Source organism: Cetorhinus maximus, chromosome 15, assembly GCF_964194155.1.
Source record: "Cetorhinus maximus chromosome 15, sCetMax3.hap1.1, whole genome shotgun sequence".
NCBI classification, from domain to species: domain Eukaryota; kingdom Metazoa; phylum Chordata; class Chondrichthyes; order Lamniformes; family Cetorhinidae; genus Cetorhinus; species Cetorhinus maximus.
The window spans coordinates 16,380,438-16,399,431 of record NC_135893.1 but is presented as its reverse complement, the minus strand read 5'-3'; the positions used below and the strand labels follow the sequence as shown (position 1 = coordinate 16,399,431).

General features: G+C 42.8%; 1 protein-coding gene across 1 annotated transcript in view; it reads left to right on the top strand.

Annotated features, from left to right (window-relative positions):
* Positions 1 to 18,994, top strand: part of LOC144690441 (calmodulin-binding transcription activator 1-like) — a 1,084,973-nt gene that overhangs the window by 427,668 nt on the left and 638,311 nt on the right. Inside the window, exon 3 of the mRNA XM_078557952.1 lies at positions 3,270 to 3,337. Coding sequence (XP_078414078.1) covers positions 3,270 to 3,337 — 68 coding nt within the window. The remainder of the gene's footprint in view (positions 1 to 3,269; positions 3,338 to 18,994) is intronic.

The following is an 18,994-nucleotide window of genomic DNA, read 5'->3' as shown; positions in this document are numbered from 1 at the left end:
CTAACTGCTGAAAACACCATGGAACAGAATGCAATCCTGCTCACTGCCCAGGGACACGAGGTCTTAACCCTGGTCAATGATCTGTTGCTAATTCAGTTTAAAATTATGTGATAATCCTATCATTTTTGTCAACTTTAGGAACATAGGAACAGGACTAGGCCATTCAGCCACTTGAGCCCGTTCTGCCATTCAATGGCTGATCTATATCTTAACACTACTTGCCTTGATTCCATAATCCTTAATACCTTTGTCCGACAAAAATCTCTAACTTCAGTTACATTTTCAATTCACCCCAGCACCAATAGTTTTGTGAGGGAGATAGTTGCAGATTTCTACTCCCCTTTGTGTGGAAAGGTGCCTCCTGGCAGCACCAGGAGGCCTCACTCTAATCTTAGGAATATGTTCTCTTGTTCTGGACACCTGCATCAGAGGAAATAGTTCCCCTATGTTTCTATCCTATCAAATCTTTTTTATCATCTTAATCACTTCAGTTAGATCACCCCTTACTCTTCTATACTCAAGGGAATACAAACCTAACCTGTTCAACATATCCTCATAATTTAATGTTTTTGGTGAATCTGTGCTACACCCCCTCCATGGCCAACATATTCTTCCTGAAGTGCAGTGCTCTAATGTGATCTAACTAGAGCTTCATACAACTTATGTTGGTTTATGTCTGGAAAGGTTTCCAATTCTGTTTTCTCTGCTTCAAAGTGTGAGAACGATTTGCTGCTAAGGTGTAAATGAGGGAGATTTGTGGCACTGGAGTTTAGGTACAGACTATCGAAATTATACAGCAAAGAGAGAATTGTTCAGTGAAATTGGTCTGTAGGGGCCTGTGACTAAACAAGAAATACAGCTTAAAGTGCTATTCTGTACTTATGGAGTAATGCCTGTGGAATAACAAGTTTTTATAATCCACCTACTGTCTACGTAAAGATTATAAAATATAGTTTATAAAGACTGCATGAGGAAAGAAGATTGTTGGTAAGTAAATCGGCTTCTCACGCTGGGAACCTGTGATCTAAAAATGGAGTTGTGGACATGGATCTGCAGCACAAAATTGCCCATAATTCAGTATGAATTGGCAGTCTCACTCAGAGATGGCTGCTGTGGGAAATGTCACACTGGAGCAGTGCAGGATGCAGTTCTAAGGCTGGGATTAACACATGTAATTAAGGCAGGGAGGAAACAGCTTACAAATATATTGCACCTTTGGCCTTACAGCCAATGAACTACATTAGAAATGTAGCTCATGCTGTAATGTAGGGAAATGCGGCAGCCAATTTGTGCACAGTAAGGTCGCACAGACAGCAAGTTGATCATCATCAGCTAATCTGTTCTGGTGATGTTGGTTGAGGGATAAATATTGACCAGGATATTGGGGAGAATTCCATTGCTGTTCTTCAAAATAGTGCTGTGAAACATTTTACATCCACCTGAGTCAGTAAATGGGGCCTCAGTTTAATGTCTCATCCAAAAGATGACTCCTCTGACAGTGAAACACTCTCTCGGTATTGGCGATGGGGCATGTCAGTTTAGATTATGTCCTCATATTTCTGGTGTGGGGCTTGAACTCTCAACCTCTTGACTCAGAGGTGAAGGACAATTGGAGGGGGGAGAGGATAGATCATGCAGTAGTGTTGTGAAGGTGGAAGGAGCACTCTGCTTCTCCTGGTTCCACATCAAGATGTGAAAATGAAAACCTTTTTGTTGGCAACTGCTTGCTAGTCCACATCCTTGGCAGGAAAACGTGATGGAGCAGGTCCGATGCCTCAGGCGTCCTTGACATAACCCCACAAGATCATCATTTTTGTTGCTGTTTTCCACCATGAGGATTATTTTCTATCTCTGTGTGCCTGAAGTGGGAAAGCACAGACATCCCTTGCAATAACGAAAAGCCCCTCTGCACCCCAACAATAAAATAGCAACAACCTGCATACTAACAGATTAATTGGTCCAACTGATCTATGCCAACGTGGGGGTGGGGGGGATGGGGGTGAGAGTGCAGGTGGGGATGGTGGCAGTGGGAGGGGGGAATGCAAAAGGTGTGTTGGTGCTGTCTTCCTGAGTTCCTGAGTCTGGGACAGTGGCACAGTATTGCGGCAGGGTACAGGGAGTTTTACTCTCTACAAAAGAATATACAATTGCCAATCATTTAAATAGGAAAAGAAACAGTGTTAGAAATTGTCCATGATTGGCCCTGGTGCCAAGGAACCTCAATGGTAATTGCAACCTGTTGCTTATATTGGATGCTAATGCAGTAGAAGTTGAACAATTAGCACCCATTGTAGGAATTGATTTGGTTTAGGACTCAGGATTACTGATGCTTTTCATTACAGTGGTTGATGGAGGAAACCAAACTTGTGGGAGCTGTATCATGATTTGCAATGAGCTGAGGGCTCTGATGGGAACCTGCTTATCCTGAATCCTGATATAGCTAACTCCTGATCTGATGAGTCTGCACGTTATGGCTCTGCCTTATCAGTCAAGATTTAATGTAGAAATTTAAATCCTGCCGTGATCTGTATGATGCATCATATCCATCCATGGCCCTGAATATGATGCACTAGCTTGTATCTCAAATCTTGAAGACAGAGGAGGCCAATGATATCATTTATTTGGCTTGTCAATCTATAAAACTTACAGGGCTGTGGGGAAAGAACAAAGGGACCTGGGACTAAACCAAGGAGGCAGCACAAGCATGATGGGCTGAATGTCCTCCCTCTATGTTGTATCATACTCTTATCATGAATGCTGGAATCAGTGGAATTATTAATGCCATGGCTGTGTGTGGTTGAGGGGGGGTTGGGTGCGGGGGGAGGCAGTGCAGGACTTTTGAATGGGGGTAGGGATGCAGCGGCAAAAAGCCTCCGCCTAATTCTCAAAATTCAAAACAATGACAGGGTGATATTTGTTTTTATGTAAAGATTTTGTTTTTGTATCCTCCATAGAGGTTCAATATAAATTTCCAATTTATTTTAATGTTCTCTTATTTATTTAATCAAATCTCAATGGAATTGTGATCCCAGATCGGCCATGATGGAACTTGCTTTCTGGGCATGGAGCATGTGTTTAGAAGCCTACCAACCTTGATTTCCTTTTGTTTTAAAAAGGAGCATCAATGAATAGCCACAATTCTTTTATAGCTACTTGATCTTTGAGAAAAATCCTGTTGGAGAGAGATCTTGTACATAAAGCAGGTCGGTGTTGTGTGAATTTGACTTTGCATTTAAAGTGTTCTCTTCCCTTCTATTTGTGTTTTTCAGGAAATTGCAGCTTATTTAATAACATTCGAGAAACATGAAGAATGGTTAACAACATCCCCTAAAACCAGGTAAGTGTGAACGGCACTTTCTCCCTGTTTATCTGCCCAGTGGTATCGATTAATATACTGAAATGCTTGTAAATTCATTGCTTAATTGAGAATGTGGTGATTCCTCATTTCAAGGTTCACACACCTCAGTGGTCTGACCACAGCCCAGTGTATTAATGGGATAAAATATTTATTGAGCAACGCAGTTGCGGTTCTGCACCAGAATCCACATGGCAGGTGAACTGTGGGCTGACTGCTGCAGCTCTAGATGAGCTAGAACAGCCTGCATTATTCCCTGTGCAGGAATATTCACTCCTGGTCACACCAAAATCTTTTCTTTGGTGTGTTCTTTTTTAATCATAAAAAAATCTGCGGTAATCATTGGAATCTGAGCCACGGCTCGAGTAGGGGTCTGATTATTTTACAGTGAGGTGGTAATTTCTTTTCTCGCCTATCCTGAACATGTTAGGCCCTTACTCAGGTTTATAGGACACTTCAATAACTCATCCAACTGACCATGTGTTGGCCCAGAAGATGAGAGCTGGGAGGCTATTTGACCACATTCAGCTTCACATCCCAAACCCATTCTTGTCATTAACCAATGCCCCACATGCACAGTCTCTCCAGCAGGATTCACTACAATCAAAAACAGGAACCTAGGCTAATTGTTTTCTCTCTCATTGCCCTTTTCCCAATGCTCAGAGCTACGAAGCCACTTGTGAGCCTCCAATTACCGTTCCTTCTAATCAACGATTCACAATATTCTCTGCACATTTATTTTAATTGTGCTAAGTGACTTTGATCTTTGGAAAGCCCAAGGTATGTTTGTTTTTGAATGTTATACGACAGGTAAGGAGTGTGTGCTGTGAAACCTGAGAGCATGTTTCACTAGTTGAAAGAGCGAGAAGTAAGCGATTTTGCTATTAAAGAAATTGATATACTTTTGGATATTAGGGGCATCAAGGGGTATGGAGAGAAAGCGAGAATATGACATTGAGATAGAGGATCAGCCATGATCATACTGAATGGTGGAGCAGGCTCGAAGGGCCAAATGGCCTACTCCTGCTCCTAGTTTCTATGTAAAGGCATTGATCCCCCAGGAATGCTCGCTCGGAGGCTCACAGTGAACAATGTGCTGGGAGATTCATTGTGAAATCCTAGGACTGAATGCATTCTTTCCCTCTCCCCCGCCCAGCCCCAACTCTAACGGATTGCCGACATAGACCAGTAGTCCAGAGCATGTAGACACTGCCAGTGTTGTGCTGAATATGGCCTCCTGAGTTCCTAGTATCTCTCTCTGTTTTCAGATTGATGATCAGGGCATGTTTTAAATGATGTAAATCAGGACACAGTTGACTGAGTGTGGACAGCTCTGAGTTTGACCTTGGCTGGCTCTGTAATACAGCATCAAATCGGAGTCATTTTGGGATTATCCTCGGCTCTCTCTAGTCCTTGATTGGGAACTTGCTGCGTGGGGCCTGAGCCATATTCTATCATACTGCTGGACAAAGAACAAGACAAACCTTGTTGTCTGATAAATGGTCCTGCCCTCACATCTTGCTTCTATTCTATCTCTCTCTGGATCATAGCAACAACAGCAAAGTACTTTGATAACACCTTTAACATTTAATGTAATAAAATGTCTCAAGGCACTTCATAGAAGCGTTATAAAACAAAATTTGACACCGAACCACATAAGGCAATATTAGGGCTGATGGCCAAAAGCTAGTTAAAAGAGGTGAGTTTAAAGGAGCCTCTTAAAGAAATAAAAAGAGGTAGAGAAGTGGAGAGGTTTAAGGAGAGAATTCCAGAGCTTAGGGCTTAGATAGTCAAAGCCACAACTTCCAATGATGGGGGTCACTAAAATGGGGGATTCTCAAGTGGCCAGTATTAAATGAGTACATTTATCTTGGAGGGTTGTGGGGCTGGAGGAAATTACAGAGATAAGGAGGGGTGAGGCTGTAAAGTGAAAACAAAGGTTTTAAAATTGAAGCTTGACTGGGAGCCAGTGTAGGTCAGTGAGCAAATGAGTGATAGGTAAATGGGACTTGGTGCAAGTAGGGACACGGGCAGGAGAGATTTGGGTGACCTGAAGTTTACGGAGGGCAGAATATGGGACCCTTCTTGTCCCCCTTTCTCTCCCTCTCTCTCTCCCTCTCTGTACTACAATTGTTATGACAGGAGGGGGTTTGGTGTAAATAGCCCTGATTTCTCCCCTCACCACCCATCTGTAAACAGAAAGGCGTTTTGATTTTGATTTCCCTCTTTATATGTGGTGGCATATTTTCTCCAATTCCTCAGTTTTGGTATGATCCAATTCTCTATTAATAGCCCGACAGCAAACTCGAAATAGGGTAAAATCAGAGGGTTAGTTTATTCGCACATACTCAAAGAGAAGAGGGAGATAACATAGCTTCCTTTTTTCATTCATGCTATAAAAGAGGGATAAGGAAAAAAAAGAGGGATAAGGAAAAAAAAGAGGTACAAGGCAAAGACCACAGAGAAGATAAGAATTATTGCTTCACATGAGTCTAGAGTCCAGAATCAAAAGTCCATTGGTGTATTCCTTCACAGAGGTCAGCAGGCTGATACTGATGCTGGATAATCCACTTTTCCAGTAGAGATAACTCCTATGATGAGATGGGCAAGTGGATATAAATTAGTCTTGCAGGGGCTGGTACAGAAGTTCAGAAGTTCCAGTAGAAACATTGTAGATGGGGGCCAGGCAATTTAAAATTAACAGAGTCCTGGTTCTGCTGCTGCTTGGTTGGTGGAAGAGGGCAGTCTGAGCTTTTCAGCTCCACAAGGCAATACTACAGGTTCCAATAGTTGGGGCAGGGTAGAAGGTGGTGGTCATGTGACATGACTCCCGCTTCTCCACTTTGGTTTGGACAAAGGCTATATGTTCCTTTGTCTGGATTCTTGAGAAAGTTAATGTTTCAACCATTAATAATTTTTTTTAGAAAGGGTTTTCAGGGTCCTTTGTCCATGCAGACTGATTGCCTCCGTCAGCCAGGCCTTGTTCTTAGAAATGTAAATGGCCTTTGTACAATTCCTATGGATTTGATCTCTGCCGTCACAGGGGGCATTAGCACCTCTTTAGAGAAAATGAGGATGCAGCTATTCTGAATGCCAGAAAGTTCTTTTTGTATGAGTCATAGCCAGTCATGATTTCAGTTGTTTTAAGCCTATGTTCAGTTTTAAAAAAAATAATTTTATAAATTAGCCAGGATGATATATATATATTTTATAAAAATATAGAGTGAGATCTTAGCTCCAGGGCACAATGGCCATTACTCCTTAACTCCTCCATTAACTACCCTGGAGTATTTAATTGAGTAGTGTAAGGAGAACTTTACTCTGTATCTAAGGTGCAGTAACAGTCCTAGGAGTATTTGATTGGGCAGTGTAGAGGGAGCTTTACTCTGTATCTAACTATGCTGTACTTGCCCTAGATTGATTGATGCTGATATTCGTGTCAAAAGTTGAAAACCTTTTATCCTCATTTCATTGAGTGCAATGTTCAGTCAAAAGCCAAAATGATTACTATTTGGAAAGCAGTACAGTATAAGGTGCAGAGAGAAAAGGGATTTGTGATAGTGAAAAATTTTCTTCTTCCTCCTCTGAAACCTGAATAGGATTTCTTTGGAAAGTCACTTTAAATCCCAAGGGCAACTTCATAAACAGCAGAACTGAGGTCCAGCAACATGTCAGTGTCAGTCCTTCAGGCAGGCTGACTGGGTTAAAAAGGGTATTTCCATTTTCAACTGAATAGGGTCTGGTGATGATTGTCAACTGGATTCATTTAATGAATGCACCCTTGACTTTCTGCTGGGAGACAAGTTGGGTCTCGCACATCAGTATGTTGTTGCCCAGCTCCACACAGTCCTTAGTAACTACCTGGAGATTTAATAATAGAGATAGGCTTGTGCTGAATTAGCTGATCTTAGCCAGGGCAACAACAACTGTCCTTGATGATCAAATTGATCAAGCTTCCCACTCCTGCCTGATGGGTACAATGGGTGCTCGTGGCCAACAGCTGTTGACACACATGAGTTTCCCACAGGCAGCAACAACTTAAGAGTACACCATACACCAATGCCAGGCACATGAGGGTGGGCCAGGTGTGGTGTTTGGGGTGGGGGGGGTGTGTATTTTAAGATTAAATTCTTCAGCTTCCTCCTCACTCTACAGGATTTTATTACTGAACTCATGGTGTGAAGAGGAGCACAATTGAAATCATTAACAACTATAATTTGCTAACATTCACATTGCTTTACTGAGATTTAGTGGGAGATGTGAACATAAATGTCAAGCTTTCAACAGCTTATTCACACATTGATGCAGAGGTTGATGCAGTACAAGCTCAGTGCTTTGCATGTTTTTCATATAATTGTATGTGTTTGCCTACATAACAACAATCACCACACTCTAAATACAAAAGTCATTTGTTGTGTAAAGGTGTTTGAAACTTGTTGGCAAAGTGGAAAGAAGTAAATAAGTGCAGCTATATCTTTCTTTATCTCATTGGTATGGCAAATCGCCGGCAGATCTGCTACAATTTAATCTTGCTTCATAATACATTTGTACTCGTATTTTATTTCCCAATATTTCTCTCCTTTCCTCCCATCTTACCCTGACTCTTAAAGAGCAGACTTGCTTGAGCAGCAACAGCAGCCCTTGGTTACCTTGCCTACATAGACCTGTCTTTTCAGGTCATAACATCAAGAATGACACAGCACAGAAGGAGGCCACTGAGCCCCTCATACTTGTACCTTTTTAAAGAAAACTATCCAATTCATCCCACCCCCCTGCTCTTTCCCTATAGCTCTGTTATTTTTCCAACTATTTATCCAATTCCATTTTGAAAATTATTATTAAATCTTCTGCCACCCTTTCATGCAGCACATTCCAGATTATAATGACTCACTGCATAAAATAATTCCCATCTCCCCACCCTCCGGTTCTTTAGCCAATCACCTTAAATCTGTGTCCTCTGGTTTCCAACCCTCCTGTCACTGGAAACAATTTCTTCTTATTTTATTAATGAAGGACATCACAACCAAACTCGGTGCTGTGCTTACCCAATAGCCTCACGCAGGAGGCACTGGGTAATGAGCAAAAGCCAGAAGCCTGGGGTCCAAGTGCAGAGCTCCTGCCCTCTATATCTTATTTATGTTTCTTCCTTATTTTCTAAAATATAAAATAAACTGTCCCTAATTTCAGCGATTGTGATGCCTTAAGTGAGAGTGACCTACAACGTATAGCACCCGATCATATCATTCCAAAATATCTCATTGCGCCTCACACATAGTGGGTAACTTTTGAAATGTTGTCAACACTTTGGGAAGGATATATTGCCCTTGTGGAATGAGGGGGAGTGAAGTGAGGCGGTGCAGCGCAGATTTAACAGGCGACACCAGGGCTAAAAGAATTAAATTATGAGGACAAATTACACAGACGAGGCTTGTATTCCCTCAAGTGTAGAAGATTAAGGGATGATCTAATCATGGTGTTTAAGATTATTGAAGGATTTTTTAGGCTAGATAGAGTGAAACTATTTCCTCTTGTGAGATGGATCCGGAATAAGTGTGCATAATTTTAGAGTGAGGCCTTTCGGGGGTATTGTCAGTAAACACTTCTTCACACTAGTGGAATTCTGGAACTCACTCCCTCAAAGTGCTATTGAGGCTGAGGATCAATTGAAAGTTTAAAAACTGAGATTATTAGATTTTTGTTGGGCAAAAGTGTTCAGGGTGAGAGAACCAAGGTGGGTAAATGGGGAGTTAAGATTCAGGTCGGCCATGATCAAACTGAATGGCAGGATATACTTGAGGAGCTGAACGACCTTCTGTTATGTAAGCAAATGTGGCAATCATTTTTCACACAGCAAGATTCCCAGAAGGCAATAAGGTGACTGACCAGTTAATCTGCTTTTGGTGGTGCTTGTTGAGTGAGAAATAGCCAGGACACTGGAAGAACTCCCTGGTGCTCTTCGACTAATGCATTGCAATCTGTGGAATAAACTAAACATTTATAAAACCACTGCAATGAACTTTCAAAAAATCCTTTGTTTTTATGATGTTTTCGCTTTTTAAAAAATAAATCCTTTTTTAAGCATTGAATGCTAATAACTGGATGAGTGACCCTGTCTGCATTCTGACAAAGCTGAAATCAATCAAAGTATTGGAAAGTTGAAATAAAAATACAACATTCTAGAAATGCACACCGCGCCTTCAACAGCTAAAAGAGAAAAGACAGGTTAATGTTTCAGGTACACATGAAAATAACAGACAGGGTGAGACCAGCTTGTCTATCGAGTCTGTCTCCCACCATTGTGGTGCAAATAACCATTACGTCCACCATGATCACCCACCTCCCTGCCTCACTCAGCAGTAGCCACTTAACCTCCCAGGAGACTCAGAAACCAGGAAAGGAAAAACCCAAGGCAAGTAAAGGGAAAAAACACCATTCATGGTTTTAACTAAGGGTCTAATTCTGCAACATTAACCAGCTTTTCTCTCTCAGATGCTGAAAGACCCACTGTGTATTTCCAGCACTTTCTGCTCTTATCCATAGGTCAAGGTCTTGTTTGATAAAGTACTATTTCAAGGTGGCTGCAGTTTCAGTTCCTTTCCATGTTTATTTGATTATGTACGTCATACGAGTCAGAAGAAAGTCTGTGCCTCTCAAGCTGTTTGGTCAGCACTGATCCCTGCCTGGCCTTCTTTGCCTTTCTTCTCATTGCATTTCAAACTGCCTTTGCAAAGATTTTCCAAACCACCTCTAATAACTCACAGGTATATTTTCAATGTGAATGCTGGCAATTTTTTTGTATGCTTTAAAATCTGAAGCAGGTGTATGTCACTCTGCAAGTGATTCTGACATTTTTCTGTTCTGTAAGTGATATGTTTGGCATTTTTTGAGAAACGTATCCAAACAGCACTTGGGGGATTTTCCCCATATTTCTCCCCTCTCTTATTAGTCCAGTAACAAAATAAAGCTCCCTCTACACTGTCCCATCAAACACTCCCAGGGTATGTGCAGCACAGGTTAGATGTAAAGCTACCTCTACTGTGCCATTAATCTTCAACCATTCTGAGGCCTGTTCGTGTGAAATTATAAGCTGCTAACCACTTAGTGGTGGTTTGTGCTGCACCCCCATGACCATTTGCCCGAGCTCATTTCACACAGGACCTTGCAATCAGCAGGCAGAAGAGCCTTTTATCCCAGTAGTACGACCTGAATTTTAATAGATAATTTTGAGGGGAATATACTATGTGGTAAACTATCTTAGAATTATACTACATAGAAGGAAGCCATTCAGGCCATTGAGCCTGTGAAAGAACTATTTCATTTGTCCCACTCACCCTGCTGTTTATAGAATAGCACATTATTCCACTTCAAGTATTTATCCAAATTCTTCTTCAAAGTTAGAATAGTTTAAAAATTTTATACCTGCCCCACATACTTTCAGCTTTTCAATGATAAGTTGTTGTGTTTGCACTGATAATGGAAAGTACCTATGTTAGGCTTATCAGATCGTAATTATACCCACTCCCAATAAATGTAAGCAATGACACCACTGGCCGAAAGGGGTAAGTACAGCACGACAACTTTACAGAGGCAACGGCTTTTATAAATGTAGGCACAGTGGAAATATATATTTAAAAAATAGCATGTATGATTTTAAAATAGGGACTGAATTACCTCCACGTGCCTTGCTTAATTAGTGCCAATTTGTAACTGTGTTTCATGTGAAAGCCACAGTTTACCTGTGCAATACCAAGGGAGATCAACTGGTAGCACTGATTCTTCTTATGTGCACTGCAGACGTGAGGTGAGCATTCCAAAAAGTTTAATGAATTGGTTGGCCTGTCAGGAGCTCCTATATAATACACCTTTGCCCATAGTGGAGAAAGCCCTGTAATACATTGTGTCAAAAGACATGCTGTAGAATCACTTGAGATGATTAAAAGGCTCTTGAATTTGTCATTTGTTTTCCACACTGTTGACTATTCCCAGCCTTTGAGCATTTTCAGGTACTGCAAATTTGATTTGTAATGAAGAAAAGGGGAATCATCGTCAAGGATGAGTTGCCAGAGAGTCGGCCTGTCACAAGATTTAAGACTACACAGCACCATAATAATGGCATAATTAAGTTACTGCTTAGACGGAGCAGGCTGTAGAAACCACTGGATTCAAATTGAGTATTTTATGTACAAGGCAGAGTCTTGGGTATAGTATAAGAAGTTGAGTCTAACATTTTGTATTTTTGCCCCTGGCTTAAGGCAGTGAGTTTCTGAGTCATGTAAATCGGGAAGGGTCGCAGGTTTGACCCTCAGTCTGAGCTGACCTCCACAGGGGTGGCAGAAAGATTATTGTGTTAGGGTGAGGGAATGACAGCTTGTGATCGCTATTCTGTGACCCTTACACAATGCCTGTGTGGATCTTCGGTTGAGAACAGAATTGGGACTGTCTGGCTAAGCCTTCAAAAAGTGAATAGCCTGTCAGTATTCATATATGAAGAACAGGCACTGAAGGGCAGCCCTGTCTATGGTACCACATGTAGCAAAAAAACAGGGCCTTTGGAGGAAGGATGAGGTAGAAAGGGTTAAAATTAGATGGAATACAATAAATTCGATCTGTTTCAGTATAAACCTAACTATCCTGTAAAAATTTAAATGACCCAAAAATGCTGTGGAGAAGGTATGATGGTGCCTTATATCAATCATATAATATTCCCTCTTCAACCAGGCTTTTGGTCAGTTGTTATAATAAGTTTGATAATACTTATGTGAAGTACCTTATATTTTTTTATGTTCAAAGTGTTGTTGCGTATCAAATTACCTGAAACATCGTCACCACTTGTACAATCAGACGATTTGATTATTTGAGGTTGTTGTTTTCTACTGTTCACCATGATCCCATTCACAGCAGAAAAAGTAACCTTCTATACAAAATCACCACAGTTAGGATGAAAAGGCACAGTGTAAATAAGAACAGAAAATTGCTGAACTGCGCAGTAGGTCAATCGATATCTGAAAAGGGGAAAGGCCAGTTAACCTTTGAGGTAGAAGCTTTCAGTCGAGCTCAGAGTCTTTCCTTATATTAATTTATCAGAGTCCAGCTGCTGCCTTCTTTTCTGATGATGAAATTTGGCAGAATTTTTCACAGCTGGGCAAAAGTTCATGACGTTAACATTCCCCAGCACTACAAGAGATGTGTGCATGGTAAAAATAGCATGAGCTGTAATATATTGTCCACATGGATTAAGCCAGTAGAGAATATTCAAATTAGAAACGCAGGGTTTAATTTTAGAGACAATATCTTTCAGAACTCTCAAAATAAAATGTTAAAATCATTATTGTAGACTTAGGTGGAACCTTATTGAAACACATAAGATTCTAAGGGGACTTGACAGGGTAGACGCTGAGAGGTTGTTTCCCCTTGCGGGAGAGTCTAGGACCAGAGGGCATACTCTCAGAGTAAGAGGTAACTAATTTAAGACAGAGTTGGGGAGGAATTTCTTCTCTCAGAGGGTGGTGAATCTGTGGAATTCTTTACCGCAGAGGATTGTAGAGGCTGGGTCGTCAAGTATATTCAAGGCTGAGACAGATTTTTAACCAGTAAGGGAATCAAGGGTTATGGAGAAAAGGCAGGAAAGTGGAGTTAAGGAATATCAGATCAGCCATGATCTCATTGAATGGCAGAGCAGACTTGAGGGGCCGAATGGCCTACTTCTGCTCCCCCGTCTTATGGTTTTATGGTCATTCACAGCTCGTCCAATAATGAAGCTTGCCAGCTTTCAGCAGGACAAGGAAAACACTCAGGCCTGAGTGGCAAATGGAAGGTAATGTTCATACCAAATAAGTGACAAGTAATGACCATCTTGTTCTCAGAAAGTAGGCATTGCTGGCAATGCCAGCATTTTTATGACCCATCCCAAGTGGTCCTTCAAAAAACTGTGTATCTTGTTGGGCCATTTCAGAGAATGTTTTATGGTCAGTCACGTGTGGTCTGGTTTGGGCGGGAGGTTTCCTTCCCTAACAAACATTAGTGAATTAGTTGGTGTTTTACAACAATCCAGTATATTTATGGTCATTTTTACTAATATCAGCTATTAATTTCCAGATTTTTAAAACTGAATTCGAATTGCCAAACTGGGATTTGAACTCACCTTCTCTGGATTATTAGCTCAGCAACATGACCACTGCATAACCACTGTAGATAGAGAAAAGATTCTCAAATTCAGTAGATTGATGCACGTAGAACGCTTGTTGAGCACAATGGCTTGTTTCCGTTCCAAAAATTCTTCAGTCCTTATGTTCTTAGTTGTCAGGATGCCTCAGAAATACTGAAAGAACACAGCAGTTTATTAATATTACATTAGAGAAATGATTTATTCTGTAATGAAATGCTAAATTATTCAGATTACATGTAGAAATGGATAATTTATTATGCAAAACTTATACTTATTAATAGAATTCCAATTTATTCTGTCGTTAGAAGTAATTAGACCTAGGATGCATTTAAATTGCTTTGCTGGAAAAGTTGCATTTAACAGTGTAATAAATTCTTTTATAATCTCTTCAGAAGCTGCCCTATTTCAATTTACAATGAACTGAAACTTTGGAATTACCTTTCCTGAACTCCCACAGTGACAATGACACTGATTGTACTACACCATGCAGATCGAGGAAGTCCGAGGTTCAATTCCCAGTCTCTGCGAATTAGCTTACCTCAGTTCAATGGCAGGAGGGACACAAAGTTGGTTCTGCATCTCTTGAGTTAGAGAGGGAGGAAAAATCAGCCAAAATGCTGAGTCCCTACTAAAAGAAGTGTATCTATGAAGGTCAGGCACCTACAGTGTTAGGTGTGATGCCCTCCGTGACTTAATACGCTGCTGACACTTCGGGTGGAATTTTCTATCCTGAAGACTAAATGTGGTGGCAGGCGGGAAAGTTGACATGATTCCTGCTGGGTGGCAGGGCGGATTTTTGTGCCCGATTTTCTGCTTTTCAGCTCATAAATTATGCATCAGTGAGGAGGTCGTACAATCTACTGGCGGGAGAGAGTGATTCATCCGCCTCGCCGTTACCTCATGGGGCCAAAGGTCTGGCACCATATCTAAACGGCACCCGCACAGACATTCACTCACATCAGGCTAATGTGTGCTGAAGGTCTAAATTAGCATGCCAACCAAACATTCCAAACCGTCTGCTCCACATTCAGCAAGGCCTCCCTGGGGATTCTCCTCCAGGCCGTCTAGGAAAGGTGAGAGGTCCTCTTTCCTCAGATGGGAGCGAGAGGTCCCCCCACCTGACCACGCCAGTCTGGAAGGAGTTGGCCAGGGAGGTCAGTGCCTGTGGCACCCAAAAAAGGACTGCCCTACAGTGCAGGAAGCGAATGAATGATCTGATGTGCTGTGCCAAGGTAAGTGTTCCTTTTACTCACTTCAAACTCACATCCTCATAAGGGCATCAGGCAGTCTAAGGGTTAGAGGCCACAGGGATGTCACACACTATCAGCAGATGGGACATCAGCACTGAGTGCCTGCTAGCCACTTTAAGATCACCATCTCATGTAAGATCCTGCACAAACGGAGTCTTAATCCCTGACTGGGGAGAGCTCTGCACACATAGCAGGCATTCATGCTTCTGAAATGCTCTTTCATTCATAATGCCCACAGTCAATCCATTTGTCTTTATGCAGGACATGATCACCCATAACTGATGGGAGAGAGCCAAGACAGGAGGGGGTACCTTGGCACTGAGGATACTCTCCTCCCATGTGGAGCAGGCCACAGAACTGGCTGGTGAGGACAGAGATTGTTCCTGTGTGGAAAGCGAGATCGGCCTCCCCCAACAAGCCTGTGAGGGTCCATCCAGTATACATCGGCCACATGCGGACGACTGTGAGTGACCTATTGTATAGGAGCCTGCCTAGTCAATCACTAATTTTCTCTTTCCTCTGTTTCAATCACCAGCAAGAAAAGCCAATGGAAGAGTTCAAGCAAGCACCTCAGCCTCAGCTCCTAGGCCACCTCAGATGAGGATGCTGAGGAACCATCAGATGAAGACCCGCCACTGTATTCACCTACACTCTCCACCAGCACAGATACATACACCTCATTGGGTTCTAGTTCCAGTGTAGGCTCGGGTTCACAATCTGGTGATTACCTCATGGACATGTGTCCACAGCAGGCAGAGGCATGGCAGCCGATGTCTCTGACACTCGGAGGACTGTTGAAGACCAGGTGCCTGCAGAGTCCAAGCCCGATGATGAGCTGCTGGAATTGGCCCCGAGAGAAATGTTGGAGATGCAAAGACAGGCAGGGGAGCATCAGGCGCAGTTGTCAGAGGCCATCACCAGACTGGAACGAAGGATGGAAGGGTAAGTCCACATTCTTCTTATATTTTGGTGATTGCATTGAAGTCTCCATGGGAAGGGTGGCGGCTGCCTTGGAGACCAAGATCCAGCAGATTATGTCGGATTTGTGCTCGGACTAGCACACTATCGCTCGTATTGCAGTAGTAGTTAGGAGAGGCGATGGGGCATCTTGGCCTCCCTCCAGGTGCACTTTCTCCTCAAGGAGTTGGGGAGAAGCCCTTGGGCATCCAAAGGGAGAGGGAGCGCCTGGATACTTCCACCTAGGCCACTCCAAGGGTGTCTGCCACTCCCAATCCCCTCTGCCTGTGACCCCATCAACTCCAGCAGGTCAGGCCGAGGAGGGTGCACCTCCTCCAGAGCAGGAAACCCGAAGCAGGCTGTGACCCTCTAGGCCTTGGGCCCCCAGAGGACGCCCGCCAGACGCCAAAGACAACAGGGCATAGCAGTCAGCGGGCTGCCTCCACCTCTAATGTGGATGTCGAGCTGCTGCTAGGCATAGAGGTAGAATTAGAAAAATTAAAAAGTTTTAAGTGCACATTGCTGGCATGAGTGTTCGTTCACCGTACATAATCTGCACCAATGTAAATATAGTCTGCTTTTATCCCTCTTCAAGTCTCAGATATTGAATGGCTAATCGATGTAATGTAAGGTTCCGTGTTTATTCAAGTGTACAAAATGAACCCCCCCTTGCCAATTATCTCCCATCTTGTTCCTCCGTTTCATTCGGTCTCACTCAATTTCACCACAGTGATTCACCTTTTGTTCCACATCAGTGACAAGAGGCACTTACGAGATCAAAATAATGGCTGGACAAAACACACGTGACTCTTGCATCTTAGGCAGACATTATGTGACCTCATGAGAATTGTTGATCAATGTTAGTGATTATACTGACAATGTTACACTGAAGTCTGCAGTATGTGGATGTAAAAAATATTTGTCATGACCAATGTTGGGGTCTTTTCACCCAAATGCACTTTGCAATGGCGTTTATTTTATGACTGTGAGGTTTTGGTTAAAGTAGTATTCACCGTCGAACACCATAGCCTTTCATGCCTCCGTGCAGCATAATTTCTTCAACCACGTTTAAGGCTGAATGTTATTCCTTTTTAGACCCCATTCTCTCCATGCATGATACAGAGTGATGGAAGTTGCTTCCACTCGTTGCTATTTGAAATGTCTGCTAGAGGGTAATTAGTGTGTGATGTCAGAGGTGTGTGCTCATCCTGATGAACCTGTCCATTTAGCTGTGAGGATCATAGTTTGCTCCTGAATGGTTGCCTAGCAATGCTTCATGGAATACCTCTGAGGTCACAGAACACAAATTGATATGTAAATCATGGCATGACAATGCATTTATTGACTTAGGGTTCTTAGAAATGATTGGCCTTTATGAGATGGACAATGTCAAGGACTGTCATGGTATGGAAGCTAGGCTCCGGCACACCTCCTGATGAGTGTTCAGCAGTATCGATGAAGGGAATAAGTTCTCATTGATTGCTGTGTCAAAACAATCTGGGTCATGTCTCTCCCAAATGCCAAGACAGTGAAGGACGTAAACTTGGCACACTTCCGTTTGTCAGTAATCACATGATGGCCCTGCTGAACCACTCTCTGTGAGGACTATGCTAATTTAACTTCCAGCTTTGGGTGCATGCTGTTGTGTTACTGATCACTGTGTCTTGATGTCCAATGGCATCTTGGGCCTCAGTATCAAGATACTCTGTATTCATCATGCTTGCGAACTGGTGTTTGGAGAGATGGTGCTGTCCAGATATAACTCCCTCTTGAGAAGGCCCAGCGCTAACCGCTGACAAATATCTTTCCTCTTAGAGCCACCTCGCCAAGCTACGGTAATGCATGCATGAGTGCATCTCTGTATGCAATAGTGTTTCAGTCTCTTGAAGGATGCCTTGGCCACTGACTTGTTGATGCTGTGGTTGAAAGGACTGCATTATGTGCAGTTGCTTGAGGATGTGTGCTTGTGTAGTGCTAAGCACATTTCTCAGCAGTCATGACCCTACTGTGATTTCCAAACATGACCTCATCGTTAGGGTTGAAGACGACTTCATGCTTCCATAGTGTTCATTGTGAGATTGTTGACCTTTTGTGGCATGTTGAAGATGACAGTGAAGGCATTGTTGTGTCACCTGCATCAAAGCATGAAGAGAACTGTGCTCGTAACAACTTGTCTTCACCTTATTCCTCCTGCAGTCTTGTAGCTATGAGGTTGTCACAGGCACGTATTCTGCGTCATGCCTTTGCAATGGCACCCTCATATGGCTTGTCTGAATCATCGCTCTCTTCAGATTCATCCCTTTCAATGTCCTCCTCATCTGAAGAGACATCCAGCTCATCCATGTCTCCCTGTGGCAAAACGTCCCCTTTTGCCATGCAAGGTTGTGCAGGGTGTAGCAAAGAAAGATGATGTTAGACACCCTCTGCGGTATATTGGAGAGCCCTAAGAGGCCAATAGTCTGCCCTATTAAGGACCTTGTGGCTAAATATGCAGCATTATATCTCTCCTCAGATGCACCCTGTTGATAATGAACAGGTGTCATTAGCCATGTCTTTAAGGAGTACCCCTTATCACCAATGAGCCAACCCTCTAAGTGTCAAGCTCCCTCAAATATCTCTGGCACTTGGGAGTGACTCAAAATGAATGAACCGTGTGAGCTCCCTGTGTACCTAGGGAGGTAGCATGATCTGCTTTCTGTGATCACAAACTAACTGGACGTTCATAGAGCGAAATCCTGTTTGATTAATGAATCCCGCAGGCTGTTGCCAGGGAGCTCTCAAGGCCACATGTGTGCAGTTGAGAGCACCCAGCACTTGCAGAAAGCTTGAGATTGCAGCAAATCCCACAGCTCTGGCAATCTGGCTTGTTTCATCCACGCAGAACTGGATGTAATAATGAGCTTTATTGAAAAAGGCATTGGTTACCTCCCTTGTGCATTGTGTGTTGCCAATTGTGGGATTCCGCTAAGGTCCCCAGTGGAGTCCTGGAAGAATCCGCAAGCAAAAAAGTTCAGTGCGGCGGTAACTTTCAGAGCAACTAGCATTGGATGCCCTCCAACCCTGTGCGGTGTCAGTTCCTCATGGAGATGTGGCAAATATGAGCTACCACATCCCTAGACAAGTGAAGGCATCAATGGCACTGTCTTTGTTCATTTCAATGTATGAATAGCGCCTTCTGTAGACCCTTGGCCGCACCAAACGATTTTGTGGATTTGGCCCCTCCTTGCCGGCACCTGGGTGTTCCTGAAGCTGGTACTTGTCCCTCAG